The sequence below is a fragment of the Motacilla alba genome, chromosome 2 (assembly GCF_015832195.1).
Source record: "Motacilla alba alba isolate MOTALB_02 chromosome 2, Motacilla_alba_V1.0_pri, whole genome shotgun sequence".
Classification (NCBI taxonomy): Eukaryota; Metazoa; Chordata; class Aves; order Passeriformes; family Motacillidae; genus Motacilla; species Motacilla alba.
Window position 1 is genome coordinate 22,995,366 of NC_052017.1, and position 12,286 is coordinate 23,007,651.

Genomic DNA, 12,286 nt, shown 5'->3' on the forward strand with positions numbered 1-12,286 from the left:
AAAGTGCTGCTATCAGAGAGAGGGACAGGGACAAGCCTAGCTTCTGCAGACCCTGGTCACATCTGACAGGGCTGGGAGGGAAGAGCCTGTGTTCCCTCACCTGCCATGACTGACACAAACACAAGGTTTTAGAACAGTTACACTGAATTTAGACCAGGAAGGACAAGACAAAATCCTGGTTACATGGAGCTGAAAGAGGCACTGCCTGCTCCAAGACAGATACAAATTTACTGATGAAGCCTTTTCAAAAAGAAGCACATAGTTGAGCATGGAAAACTTCCCCAAGAGGTTTGTTTACAAATTTAATTCAAAATTCCCATGAGCCAGAGCTCATTACCATTTATCATAAGCACTCTTGAACCAAACACCATTTAACAATCCTGCATGAGTCAGTACAAACCCAGACAATATTCAGCTATTTCACCTTTTTACACACAAACATGTTATTTACATAATTCATGTTGTTGGTATCTTCATATTGTTACTCTTACATTTAACATCAAGCTTCCAGAGATCACCACTTTCAAATTTTTTTTAGAGAATTACTTGTTGCTTTCTGAACATAAGCAATTTACAGCTACTTCAAGTTAGACAGTTAAATGGCTCATTCTTGAAATGACTTACCTGTGAACACTTTGAACTCTGCCTACCACTTAGCTGTACAGTAACATTTTCTTGAATCAGCCAAGACCATCACTCGCTTGGAACAGGATCATAAATGCCAAAGGAAGGGCACCACCAAGTACAGTCCCCTGTGGTGCCTGTTCCCAAATGGGTTTGCTGAAATTGGGTACAGGGGCAAGGTAGGCAGCCTTGCCCCTTGGTTATCTGGGGAAAGTAACCTTCAATTATTTTTCAAAAGGAAAGAGTTCCACTTGTAGAAATTACTTTTTTCTTCATTAGGAGGATCTGGCATGCACCTTAAAAGTGTTACATCAATAGAAAAGACACTTTTGCTTTAAAAATGCAATGAGAAAATTATAGAACAAGCAATTATACACAGCAGCAGTAAACAGTGTGGGCAAACAAAACAGATGCAAAACTTCTGCATTTGGTAGATTACTGTTGCTTTTCTAACAGTAGATTCATCAGCTTCCATCTGACTTAATTCTGTCACAATTTTATTCAGAAGTCTGTTAGTTCACACAACTTTAAAAAGTAAGGTTTTAGCGCCAGAGTTTACAGTGACCGCCTCTTGTATCTGATAACAGGGTTGTTAGGTGTGTGTATCATTGTTGTATAATTTATAGTTGGAAAATAGTCATTGATGAGGTCAAATTCATACAAACGAAGCAAAGTAGACCAAATAGTCTTAATTTGAACATAAGCGAAGTTTTCTCCAATGCAGCGATGACGGCCTAAAACGAAAGCCATAAAATACAGTTAGAATATTTTATTGGATTGCCTTTGACAACCAGAAAAGTTCAGAAGTTTTATGCAGACAGTAGTGGCACCTTTCTCAAAAATCTGAGGCTCTGATGTTTCACATACCGCATTCTATAATTCCACCCAAGTCTTATTTTTCCAAGTTGTCACTGCATAAAACAGATGAGTAAGTGGAATGAGATTGTGCTGTTCTATCCCCACTAGAAAGCAATTATTTATGTATCAGGAAAGAAGCATTTGCAACACAGAAATGAGATCAGCTCTAACTCCATCGCAGCAATATTTGCAAACTGTTCTGAAAGTTGGGACTCTGCAGACTTTTTCTCTGCCTTCAACTGAACTTGTGTTACCAGGTTTGTCCTTGACTTGAAAAGATGTGAGTCAAGCATCACTCATGCTAACCTGAAGGTGTTTTGGCAACTGCTGAGAGGGATACATACAGCTATGACTAATGCAAAACTATTAACTTTATTCTTTTAACAGCACCTTCACAGTAAGAAAACTTTCAGGCAGAAACAGAAAAAGAATCTAACCTCAGATGCTGCAGTGTGGAGAGGTGCTGTAGGAGATGGCTGGTGTGAGCCACCTCAGCACAACCTCACACAAGGTGCTGCATTCTGTTACTCACCAGCACCAAATGGAATGTAAGTAAACTTCTCTCCAGCTGCTGGGTTATCTTGGAGGTATCTGTCAGGCTTGAAGTCCAGAGCATCATTCCAGGAGTCTCTGAGTCTGTGATTAACAGTGGGAGATACACACACTTGATGGCCGGGGGGAATATTGTATCCAGCAACAGTCTGCAAGAGAAGAGACAAGAACCCACATGACAAAATGTCTCTATTTTTCTTCTTAAAATGTTACCTCAAGTGTTGCATCATGAGGCGTTAAATTTCAAGAGTTTTTGGCCAAGTGCATTTAAAATTACTGCAACCTAACACTTCCTCTCACACTTGAACAGGACACAGTGCTGAAATAGTTGCAGGAACCTTCCAAGCTATTTCAGTAAGACTGACAATTCTACAGAAGGAGGTTTAAAAAAAAAAGAAAGAATGAAATTAAAATTTATTGAAAGCCTTTGATATTGAAGGGGCATAGTTAAAAAAATATTTTTGACATGGTACCGTACTTGTACAAACAGCAAGTTTTCTTTTAGATTTACCTAGCTTGTATTAAATGCATGCCCAATTTTTCTATTACAGCAATTAAAAGTACCTGGTAAACAAAATAATGGTGGTACCAATCTAAGCTCAATAAGACTGGGAACTACAAAAAAGGGTCAGTTTTGCTGAAGAAAACTGCACATGGCTGTTGCTAGATCCCAGAGCTGCTCTTCTCCAGGTGGAACAATCCCTGTTTCCTCAGCCTCTCACCATCAGTGCTGCAGCCCCCTCCCAGCCACACGGCCCTCTGCTTGTTTCACTTCATCAGTCTCTTGCTTGCTGGGGGCTGCAGGGGTCTGAAACTGGACACAATTCCACATGAAGGTAAAAAATACCAAGTTCAAGGTATTAATTGCTTTCTTAACTCAATGCCCCCCAGAATACCATCAGCTTTGTTCTCTGCCAGCAAACACAGCTCACTTGTGTTTCCTTCTGCCAGCTGAGATACCTCTGACCTGGCCTGTGCGGCTGCAGTGAAATTAGCTCCAAAAAGTGTCCTCACCTGAGGAGTTCTGGCCATTCTCATCATGGTCATTATAGGAGGTCTAAGCCTTAAAGTTTCTTTTAGACAGCGATCCAGCAAACTGAGATCCTTGAGCTGAAAATAGAGAGAAAATGATGTACCAAAATATAGCCAAGTTTATTCAATACAAACAAAATGCTATTTTATACCATTTAAAAACATAAAATAGTGAAGAGTAAGCAGCTGACATTTACATGTACTTCATTAGCTACACTGATTATTTCTTTTCCATTTGATTCAATTAAGAAGGAAAAAAATCACTGACCAGTGCAATCAAATACAACTACTGTCTTAGTGATTTGTGTCTGAAGTATTTTCTGTTGCCTAATTGAAGAACAAGGTCACACTGCATTGCTTTCCTCAGTGAAAATATGAGGGTGTTCTACAGAACTGTCATTTATTTAATAAACATAGGAACTGCAATGTCCCTAATGAACACTGATTAAAAAAACAGTATCAAGCTGAAAATTTACTTGGACAGGAAGAGAAGAGGAAATGTGCTGGCAAACAGCATTATCGGAGAATGACTGTGCCAGTTATTATTTTAACACAAAAGCATGTGACTGTATTTCAGGTCCAATGAGCTTTTAATTTTTTTTAAATAAGCATCTAAAAGTATTAAAATACCTCTCAGGACTAATGTAGCTTACAAACAAACCTGGTCGTAAGTTAAGGGTGGCAAGTCCTCCCCGCACACTGCTTTCTGTTCGGCATAGCACTGCTCCTGTAGGGCTCTGTCCCTGGCGAGGAAGAAGCCGAGCCAGGCGCTGGTGGTGGAGGACGTGTGCTGCCCTGCCAGCAGCAGCCCGATCAGCATCCCCGCAATTTCATCGTCCGTCAGCGCACGCCCGTCCCTGCATCGAACGGAACCACGCCGGAGGTTCATTTGGTCATGTTTCACTATTCAGCATTGCTATTTATACAGCAGCATCTACAATTTCTTCCAATGAACTCCTTACTCCTACTCTTTATTGCCTAGCCTAAACAAAGAGGCCAAAGATCTAAGGGCAGGGAGAAGGGAGAACAGAGGGAGAGAGACTCTCCAGGAACCTTAAAGAAAATCATTCCTCAACAGGCAGCAAAGAGAAAGGACGCGACCTCAGTCACCTCATGACCACCAATGAAAATCTCAGGAATCTGAATAACCATTGACAACTGAAGTTTTAAACCTGGTTTAAGAATACAACTAGGACAAATTGCATGCAACAAAACCAATTCAGAACATGCGGGAGTGTTTCTTGGGTTGTAGTAGATAGTTCTAACTAAAGAGCTCAAAGCTAAAGTAAATCTTCAAACAAATATTTAAACTCCTGGCTTACTTGTATGAAGCATCAAGTAGAGTTTGGAGCATGTCATCCTCCTTTTTCTCAGACTTCCGACGTTTCTGGATAACCTTGTAGAAAATATTCTTTATTTCTCTGTGTGCGCGATCTCGTCGTCTGCAATTCAAAACACTTCCATTAGCAACTTTAAACAACGTAACACAAAATGCTTATGAGCATTTATTGGGATGTCTAGAATAGCTTACAAAGAAGAAGTGGTGGGGATGGGGGGCAATCCAAACAACAATGATGTTTAGATAAAATGCTTAAGTTGCTTCCTCTGTTAGTGCTGGTACCTGAAGCTCGGCAGAGGCAGCCAGCCTGGCAGCAGCCAGGCAGCGTGAGTGAAACCCCCATCCAGGTCGGCATACAGCTGAGCCACCTTCTCATCCAGCAAGCCTCGGATCTCCTTCCCATGCAAGCAATGACTTGCTGTCAAAATGATCAGTTCTGAAAGGGCTTCAAACAGGTCTGAGGAAGAGTTTGAAAAACATTACTGAAACGTGGCTGATCAGATGTCTCTTTCAACAACTCTTTCATTAGATCATGGATACCTTTTTTCTAAGGTATTTCTTTCTAGAAATTTTTCTAGCAGAGTTAGTAATTCTTCCAAAGCAAACCATGCATCACAAGCTCAATCCTTAATAAATATAAGTAAAGTCATACAAAGATTTAACCCGGAAATCCAAATCCATAGGAAACCAGGTAATTTTGCTGCCCACTGAATTATTTTTATATAGCAGTCCTTAGACACTTAAATATCAATTTATATATTACCATATTATTAACTGTGTTTACATATAAATCATATACATTCAAAACAATTCAATATATTAAAATGTGACATTATTACATAATTTTAATGCATTTAAATATAACTATGTATGTTTAAATAATATTGGACACTGTTATGCAACTGTGAGCTTGCAACAATGATGGACACAGGCTCTCTAGGAAGTCTGAGTTGCAGCTTTTCCCAGGGACTAGGAAGTGTTTACACAGAACTGACTGATACCATCCAAAATGAGCAAAACAGGTGCACTGTGAGCTGACTAGGAAAGCAAAACTAAGCTAGTCCTTCATTCCTTTCAGTAATTTTCTGAGCAGCTTTATTCTCCAATAGTCTTACATTTGATTTTTAAAAATCTGTATTTTCTTTCTTCTGATACTCATTACACTTTTACCAACGTAATTTTTAATTTCTTTTACATTGCAGTACATCTTTTACAAAAATATACTGCATTGGCCTTAAGTACTTCCCAGAAAACTGGAGGAAAAAAGCATTTGATTCTGCTTACTTTTCTCTCCACATTCTCCCCATGCTTTGAAATACTCCTTTGTTTCTTCTTCAATCACAGATACATGCTGTCTAAACTGGGCAATGTTTAGCCCAGTTTTGAGCATCTTCTTCTGTTCCAAAAATATCTAAAAGAACCAAGACAGAATAAGCAATCAGTACAAGGATCATCATAATAATGTGATTAAAACTTATTAGAATTCCTACCCTAAGAACATCCAAAAGTAAATAGGGATTATGATTAGGACTGCAGGGTACAGCAGATACTCAGTTTTTACTGATAGACAATACTCTGTTTTTCACTTCTGTGTCTTTCAAGCAATGGTTCAGAAACATTCAAGTAAAGTAATAGCTCAAAGGAGCTGCAATTCTCTCTTTTGCAGTACCAAACAACAAAATTATTTTAGTATCTTAATTAAGCTTTATCCCTGAAGATACAAGATGTATGCAAAGTTGAACTACGAAGTGCCCTTCAGATATATAATCACAAACATAACCAGCCCCATCTTTGCCAAGTCTGGATTTAGCCTGTGTCCCCCGATATGTGGCCTCCTCACTTTCTTTCCCTCGCCTGTGTTCTCTCAGGCAGAAGGACCCTGAACTTAGGGTCCTGATCCTTTCTTTTACAGAGCCCTCTGATCTCACTGCCCAGGAAGTCAGACACAGAAGCAGGAGGCAAACTGCTTCCTAGGAAAATAGTGAGTTTCCCAACCTTCTCACCTCTTCCTCTTTTTCTATGTACAGATTCACAGCTAACAAATCTACTGGTGAAAAGCTCTTCATTAGATGAGAACCATTCAATGTCATTGACAGGACACTGACTCAGAAAATTATTTATTTGATTTTGAAGCCCCAATTATGAATGAGGCATCTGCCTCATAGCTCTGCACTGTACCATGAGTAATACACCAAAAACTGTCTTCCCACCAAGGAACGATACAGAACAAAAGGCATTAAGAGAAAAGCTACTTCCTAGAAGCTTCTGTTTTGAGAATGCAGTGAGAACCCCAGCAGTCTGTCAGAGGGCACACATGCCACAGAGCAAAGAGACAGGCACATTTTCCCTTGCAGCATGCTAGCCAGTCTCCAGCTTGATGGAGACAGGAATAGCCCATAGGAGTGAACACATCCTCTGCAATTTCAGCTCCTCTCAACAAAAATGTACCTGCAAGAGGTTTGGAGGGAGAAGAGAGTGAATGTGAGTTCATATATTGACTATGGATATTAACAACTACCAGAATCCCTGGTAAGTAAGCAAGTTACCAATTTTGAAGAATAAGGTTCTTCCAAACACATGACTTAAAGTCACAGAATTAATAGACAGCTAGCAGCTTAAGCAGAGAAAGGTGGGTCTCAAAAGAAACTTCAGAATGACCCATCAATTGTAGAATGCCAACGAAATTTTCCATGGCTCTCTATATGCCTTCCTCTTAGATGTCTGAAATGAAATCGTGGTGGTGACACTGTGCAAGAAAAAAAGCAAAACAGCTTACCTCTAGCAGAATGCATTCGGGCCACAACTGGCTGTGCTACCTCTCTAGCTTCATAGAGGGAAACTAGAGATAATCAGTGTCAGAGATAATTTAAAGATCAATAGCATACTCCCTGCATTTCCTTGCTGTGGAAAAAAAGTAATTTTTGTGGAGAAAAATGATTTTTCTGAGGATCTTGAATCTGCAGAGATAATAGGAAAGAAGTCCTTCTGGTATCAAAGGTATGAATTAAGCAGACATTCACAGATACCCAAGGTTTACTGAGTAATATGGTTCATCTCTTGACTAAAGCAGAACTCAAGCGCACTCTAGGGAAAAAGAAAACCTAGGGTGACTGTAGAAAAATGCCTTATTTCAGAAAAAAGCAACAAAAAGCTTTATATGGTGGGCCAATGAGGTAGGCCTTATCGTCCCTATGTGCCTGAAGTACATGGTGGTAAGAAATGCCCATTTCCAAGGAGCTTACAGAAAATTCTATAAAACTGATGGACGGGATTAGATCACATCAAAGAACTAGCTCTTGCATGAAGACAGATATTCAAATCCATCCACAAACTGAAGAGCATGAAAGCAGAAGTCAAACCATCTGTAACAAGTGGGTAAACTTTCACAGAATTAAGGACAAACCACGACCTTTAAGTTTCAAGCAGACATCCCATGACAGTCAGAATGCACAAAACAAGCACAACACAGTGAAAATCTGGCCATCTTAGCAGCCTGATTCACAGATACTCTTCTGAAACAAGTATAATACCAGAGAAGAAGTACATGAGATGTACTGCAGAGAATCATGCATCCTCCACACTCCAGCAGCTGCAAAAGTGATTCACAACTCCATCCCCGACTTTTTGAGGAAGACCTCTGACTATGTGAACTGGTAGAAACAAGTCTGTTAGAATAGCCCCACTCATGGAAGAGATCTCCTAGGACACAAGAAATGACCTCCTCTTTGTTATCCAGGCTGCAGTCCTGCTGGTTCTCATAGGGATGAGGAACGACACAAATCCATCAAGTGGCTAAGAACCTACCACCCAACCAACCAATTCCCCCCAAACTGCATCCACAATTTAGTACTTCTGACAATGGAGGAGACAACCAAGTTCTCCTTTATCTACTTAGAAAGTAGCAAGTTGTAGGTAGTTAGCTGTGTGTGAGATTTCCAAAAGAACAGGGTAAGGACAACATGCTTATTCTGTGGATCACGGCAAAATGCCAGCATGGAGGCAAAGAGAATAGTGATTACTGCCCCTAAGCCACATCATTAATAGGGCAACAATCACAGCAAGTAGGCAGGGATGAATGAACAGGCATGCTAAGGAGGAATTGATTAATTGATGGGTCACAGAAACTAGTCAAATGACTGGACTTCATCCTAACAAAATGAGGCCAGAACGGAAGATCCAAAAATAAAGTATATCACAGTGCTCTTTCTGCCACCCAACTACTCTGCTATACAACATGCACTGAACACAGAGTGCCAGTGGAGCAAGTGGGGCCACAGAAAAGTTGGCTTCTGCAGTTCGAGAGTCTGGCGTGACAGGCCACCCTCACAAACAGGAAAGCAGCCAATGCTTAGCTCAGATACAATGCCACATGACACAGCCCCCGTGCTCCCATGCAGACTGTATTCTGCAGACATACACAGAATGATTTCTGTCTGAGCAAAACCTTGTGATTCAAACTGTTGAATTATTACTCCCATGTCCATATTTATGCCATGCCAAATCTAAAGTCACCACTCTTAGGGCTTTCTCAGAAGAAAGACCTGAAGTTGCTTGGAAGGAAGAAGTGAGCTGCAGGCAGTGGCATGCTGCAAGGGAAGAAAAAAAGTGACTCGCTAGTTTTTCCTCTGTGGTGAGATTAGATGGTGTCAAAAACAAAAGATAACATCCAGAGTGACAAATGGCCAGGTGGTAAACAAAGCAACCTGAACATACCAGATTATCCAGATGAGACTACTGCAATATGCCACAGATCATATGAACACAACCCCATCACACAGAGCCAAGAGCTCAGGGCTGCCTACTCAGCATTGAAACTGCTCTGCTTTCCTACTGGTGTGGAATTGAAAATACAAACCGCATTCGGGACGTCATAGGCAACTCCCCTGCCAAAGACCGGCGTGGTCAGCCGGGAGTACACATCCTCTGCGTTCAGATCTTCGTTTTTACTATTGAAGAGCAGAGCAGCAGCATCACTACCCAGTAAGTATGTGAATGTCTTGCCAACCATAGTGAAACTGAACACAGGCCCATACTACAAGAAAGAATAAACAAAAAAAATTTCTTTGAAATACGAACAAAAATCATTAAATCCCTATCCCATTCAATCTTTCATAATTACTTTTTCTCTTAAGAAGTATCCAGACATTTAATAAAGATAAATATATTTTAAACCACATTTAAATTCATTCTCTATGTAAATACTAGTGATATCTAATGTTATAATGAACATATGTGAGCGTGCACATCTTAAAACCATTTATTTTAGAAAACATTAATAAAAGATCAGTCACACTAAAATAACTAGCAGAGATACTGCAGCATATATTGACCCCAGTAATCTACAAACACTGTCTTGAAAAATTATGGATTTGTGGAGTTATGCATAGATAGTTAGGGGCAAATATGATTCTGAAGTTTAAAAGTCATCTCCAGCAGACCTTCATGCACCAGGTTTGGCTTTCTCTAAGCTAACCAAGCTAAGGTTTAAGCTTATAACTCTAGTTTTAGACAATGCGAAACAGCTTGATAAATTTAATTTAATTGAAATTAAGGCTCTACTGATTTAGTTAATTCCTTCTAGGCTGTTAAAAACTACTGAGGTTTTATACACCAGCACTTTTAACATCAGAGAGGCCTTAAAATTCATCAAGTTGCCCACAGAGGTGGTCAGCTACATTCCAACCTGGTCATAGAATGGTAAAGAATGTGAGTAAATGTTACCAATTACAGTAAGAAATAATTTCATGCAAATGACTTTTTAATTAACTTGTGATTCAGCTATGAGTATTACCCAAAGGTACAAGCATATTTGTGACGTGAGTCACGAGAGCTCAGAAAACACTACAGCTATTTAAAGAGATCTGAAGATCACAGAGCCTATTGTGCACACTCCATTTCATATTTGAGGAGGTAAATGAGAATGAACTGATTTTAAACAGGCCCCAGACAGAGAACTTAATAGATACACAAAAATATTTTTGTATATGCTCAGCCAACCATGTGGGAAAACGTACCTTGTCATAAGCATTTTCCAAAAATTCAATGGGACTTTTTCCAAATGCAATTGCATGACCAAGGAAAGGGATGCCTGATGAAATAAAAGGTGGGTAGTTCTGTAGAGGAAAGAGAAAAACAAACACTTAATTTTCTTCAGAGATTATCACAGACTCATAAACTAATAGAATATCCTGAGCTGGAAGGGACCCACAAGGATCGAAGTCCAACACCTGGCCCTGCACAGGACCATCCGCAAGGGTGACAGCAATATGCCTGACAGAGTTGTCCAAATGCTTCTTGAACTCTGCCAGGCTTGGTGCTCTGACCACTTTTCTGCCATGTGCCAGCACCCAAAAGTAATAAAATCACGTCCATTTACATAAAAACTAACCACAGAGGAAGTTTTTTATATATTTGTTTAAACTTTTTTGTGAATAGGCCAACTTTAAAAAAATATTCAGTTGTTTAGATAGAGCTATATTTAAAAGCAGCAAAGGTTAAAATAAAGTTAATATGATTAAGATCCTTCCTGTGCTGCCTCTGAATGTGAAGCACAAAGATACTGCAATTGAAAAGAAGGCAGCTAGAAACGAAACGGTGCTGGAGGATTTGTTAAACAGCCCCTCAAAAGCACCTTCAGGTTAGCACCGTGCTTCATGCGTTAGCGGGCACCTTCTCTTAGATTCCATCGATGAAACAGTGCCGGGAACGCCCTTGGGCTCCGCCAGCCGCCAGCGCCTCCATCCCCGCGGTACCGACCAGCGCGCCGAGGGCGAAGCCGGCCGGCTGCCCCAGAGGCCGGCCACGGCGAGGCTGCTGGAAACGCCGGAGCCCGCCCCCCACGCCGGGGCTCCAGCGCCGCTTCCCCCAGCTCCGAGGGCTGTCCCGAGGCTGCTCCCCGGGCCCGCGCCCTGCAGCGGCCGCCCGGCTCCCCCGGCCCGCGGGCACCGTCCCCGCTGCGGCCGCCGCCCGCAGCGCTCACCTTCTGGTCGGAGCCGAGGTGTCGCCGGTAGCCGAGCTGGAACAGGTAGCCGAGGCTGAGCGCGAAGGCGGAGGCGGCCAGCACCAGGGAGAGGGGGTTGCCGACGGCCACCCGCTCCAGCAAAGACCCGCCGACCTCCATGAGGTTCAGCATCGTCCCGGCGCCCGCCGCCATCCGCCGTGGCTCCGCGGGGCGGGGCGGGCCGGTGGGCCGGGCTGGTCCGAGCCGCGCGGCGGCGGCGCGCGCTGGGCTGATCTCTGCCCATGTGACGCCGGCCGGCGCCGCAGCCAACCCGCGGCCGCGCCGCGCGGGGTGAGCCATCGGCCGGGCTGCGGCGCGCGCCATTGGCGGGCGGCGCGCGGGGGCGTGGCCCGGCCCGGCCGCCTCAGGGCTCGGCCCCGCGGCGCCCCGGTGCGTGACGCGCCGGGTGTCCTCGAACACCCGGAGAGCGCGGTTCTCCTCCGGGAAACGAGCTTGTGACGGTGAGCCGTGCCTCGAGCATCACTGCCGGCGCCCCCGCTGACGGCCCAGGGCGCTGGTTTGTAAGGCTGCACAGCGCCCGGAGAACGAGGGCGGCTTATTTGTGTTTAATTCCGGCTGCGCCAAATGTTTAATGTCAGAAAATCCGCGTAATGTTTTTGAAATCAGTTTCCACTGAGATCTAAGGGTTTAAGATCAAATAGCGCACAAAGCTGCATTTGGAAACAGAGAGCTCATCACAGCCGAGGTCAGCTTGTTGTCCGCACACAATTTTTCAATTCAACGGGAATGTATCTTAATGCATTGCCGAAAATTCTGCTTTGGGTCGGTCTTTTTAAGGCAGTATTTGTTCATCCAGTGAGTCCAGTCAGCTTCTAAAGTTTAATACTAGCGAATACTAGGGAATACTAGCGGGAAGCCAG

General features: G+C 42.6%; 1 protein-coding gene across 1 annotated transcript; it reads right to left on the reverse strand.

The window, feature by feature from the left end:
• Nucleotides 1-182: 182 nt before the first annotated feature.
• LOC119695947 (lanosterol 14-alpha demethylase) lies at nucleotides 183-11,631 on the reverse strand. Its single transcript, XM_038125298.1, has 10 exons — nucleotides 11,385-11,631; nucleotides 10,420-10,518; nucleotides 9,261-9,437; nucleotides 5,690-5,816; nucleotides 4,688-4,862; nucleotides 4,389-4,508; nucleotides 3,728-3,923; nucleotides 3,049-3,144; nucleotides 2,015-2,183; nucleotides 183-1,358 (listed from the first exon to the last, which is right to left on the reverse strand). The coding sequence occupies exons 1-10, from the start codon at nucleotides 11,556-11,558 to the stop codon at nucleotides 1,180-1,182; spliced, it is 1,512 nt and encodes a 503-aa protein (XP_037981226.1). The 5' UTR covers nucleotides 11,559-11,631; the 3' UTR covers nucleotides 183-1,179.
• Nucleotides 11,632-12,286: the final 655 nt, after the last annotated feature.

Bases quoted from the DNA above. Each gene is read 5' to 3' on its own strand.
- LOC119695947 (XM_038125298.1), bottom strand. From the start codon at position 11,558: ATGGCGGCGGGCGCCGGGACGATGCTGAACCTCATGGAGGTCGGCGGG. The intron at 5,817-9,260 runs GTTTGTATTTTC...TGGTTCTTTTAG, and splicing joins CCTATGACGTCCCGAATGCG to ATATTTTTGGAACAGAAGAA. The intron at 1,359-2,014 runs GTGAGTAACAGA...CTTTCGTTTTAG, and splicing joins TTACATTCCATTTGGTGCTG to GCCGTCATCGCTGCATTGGA.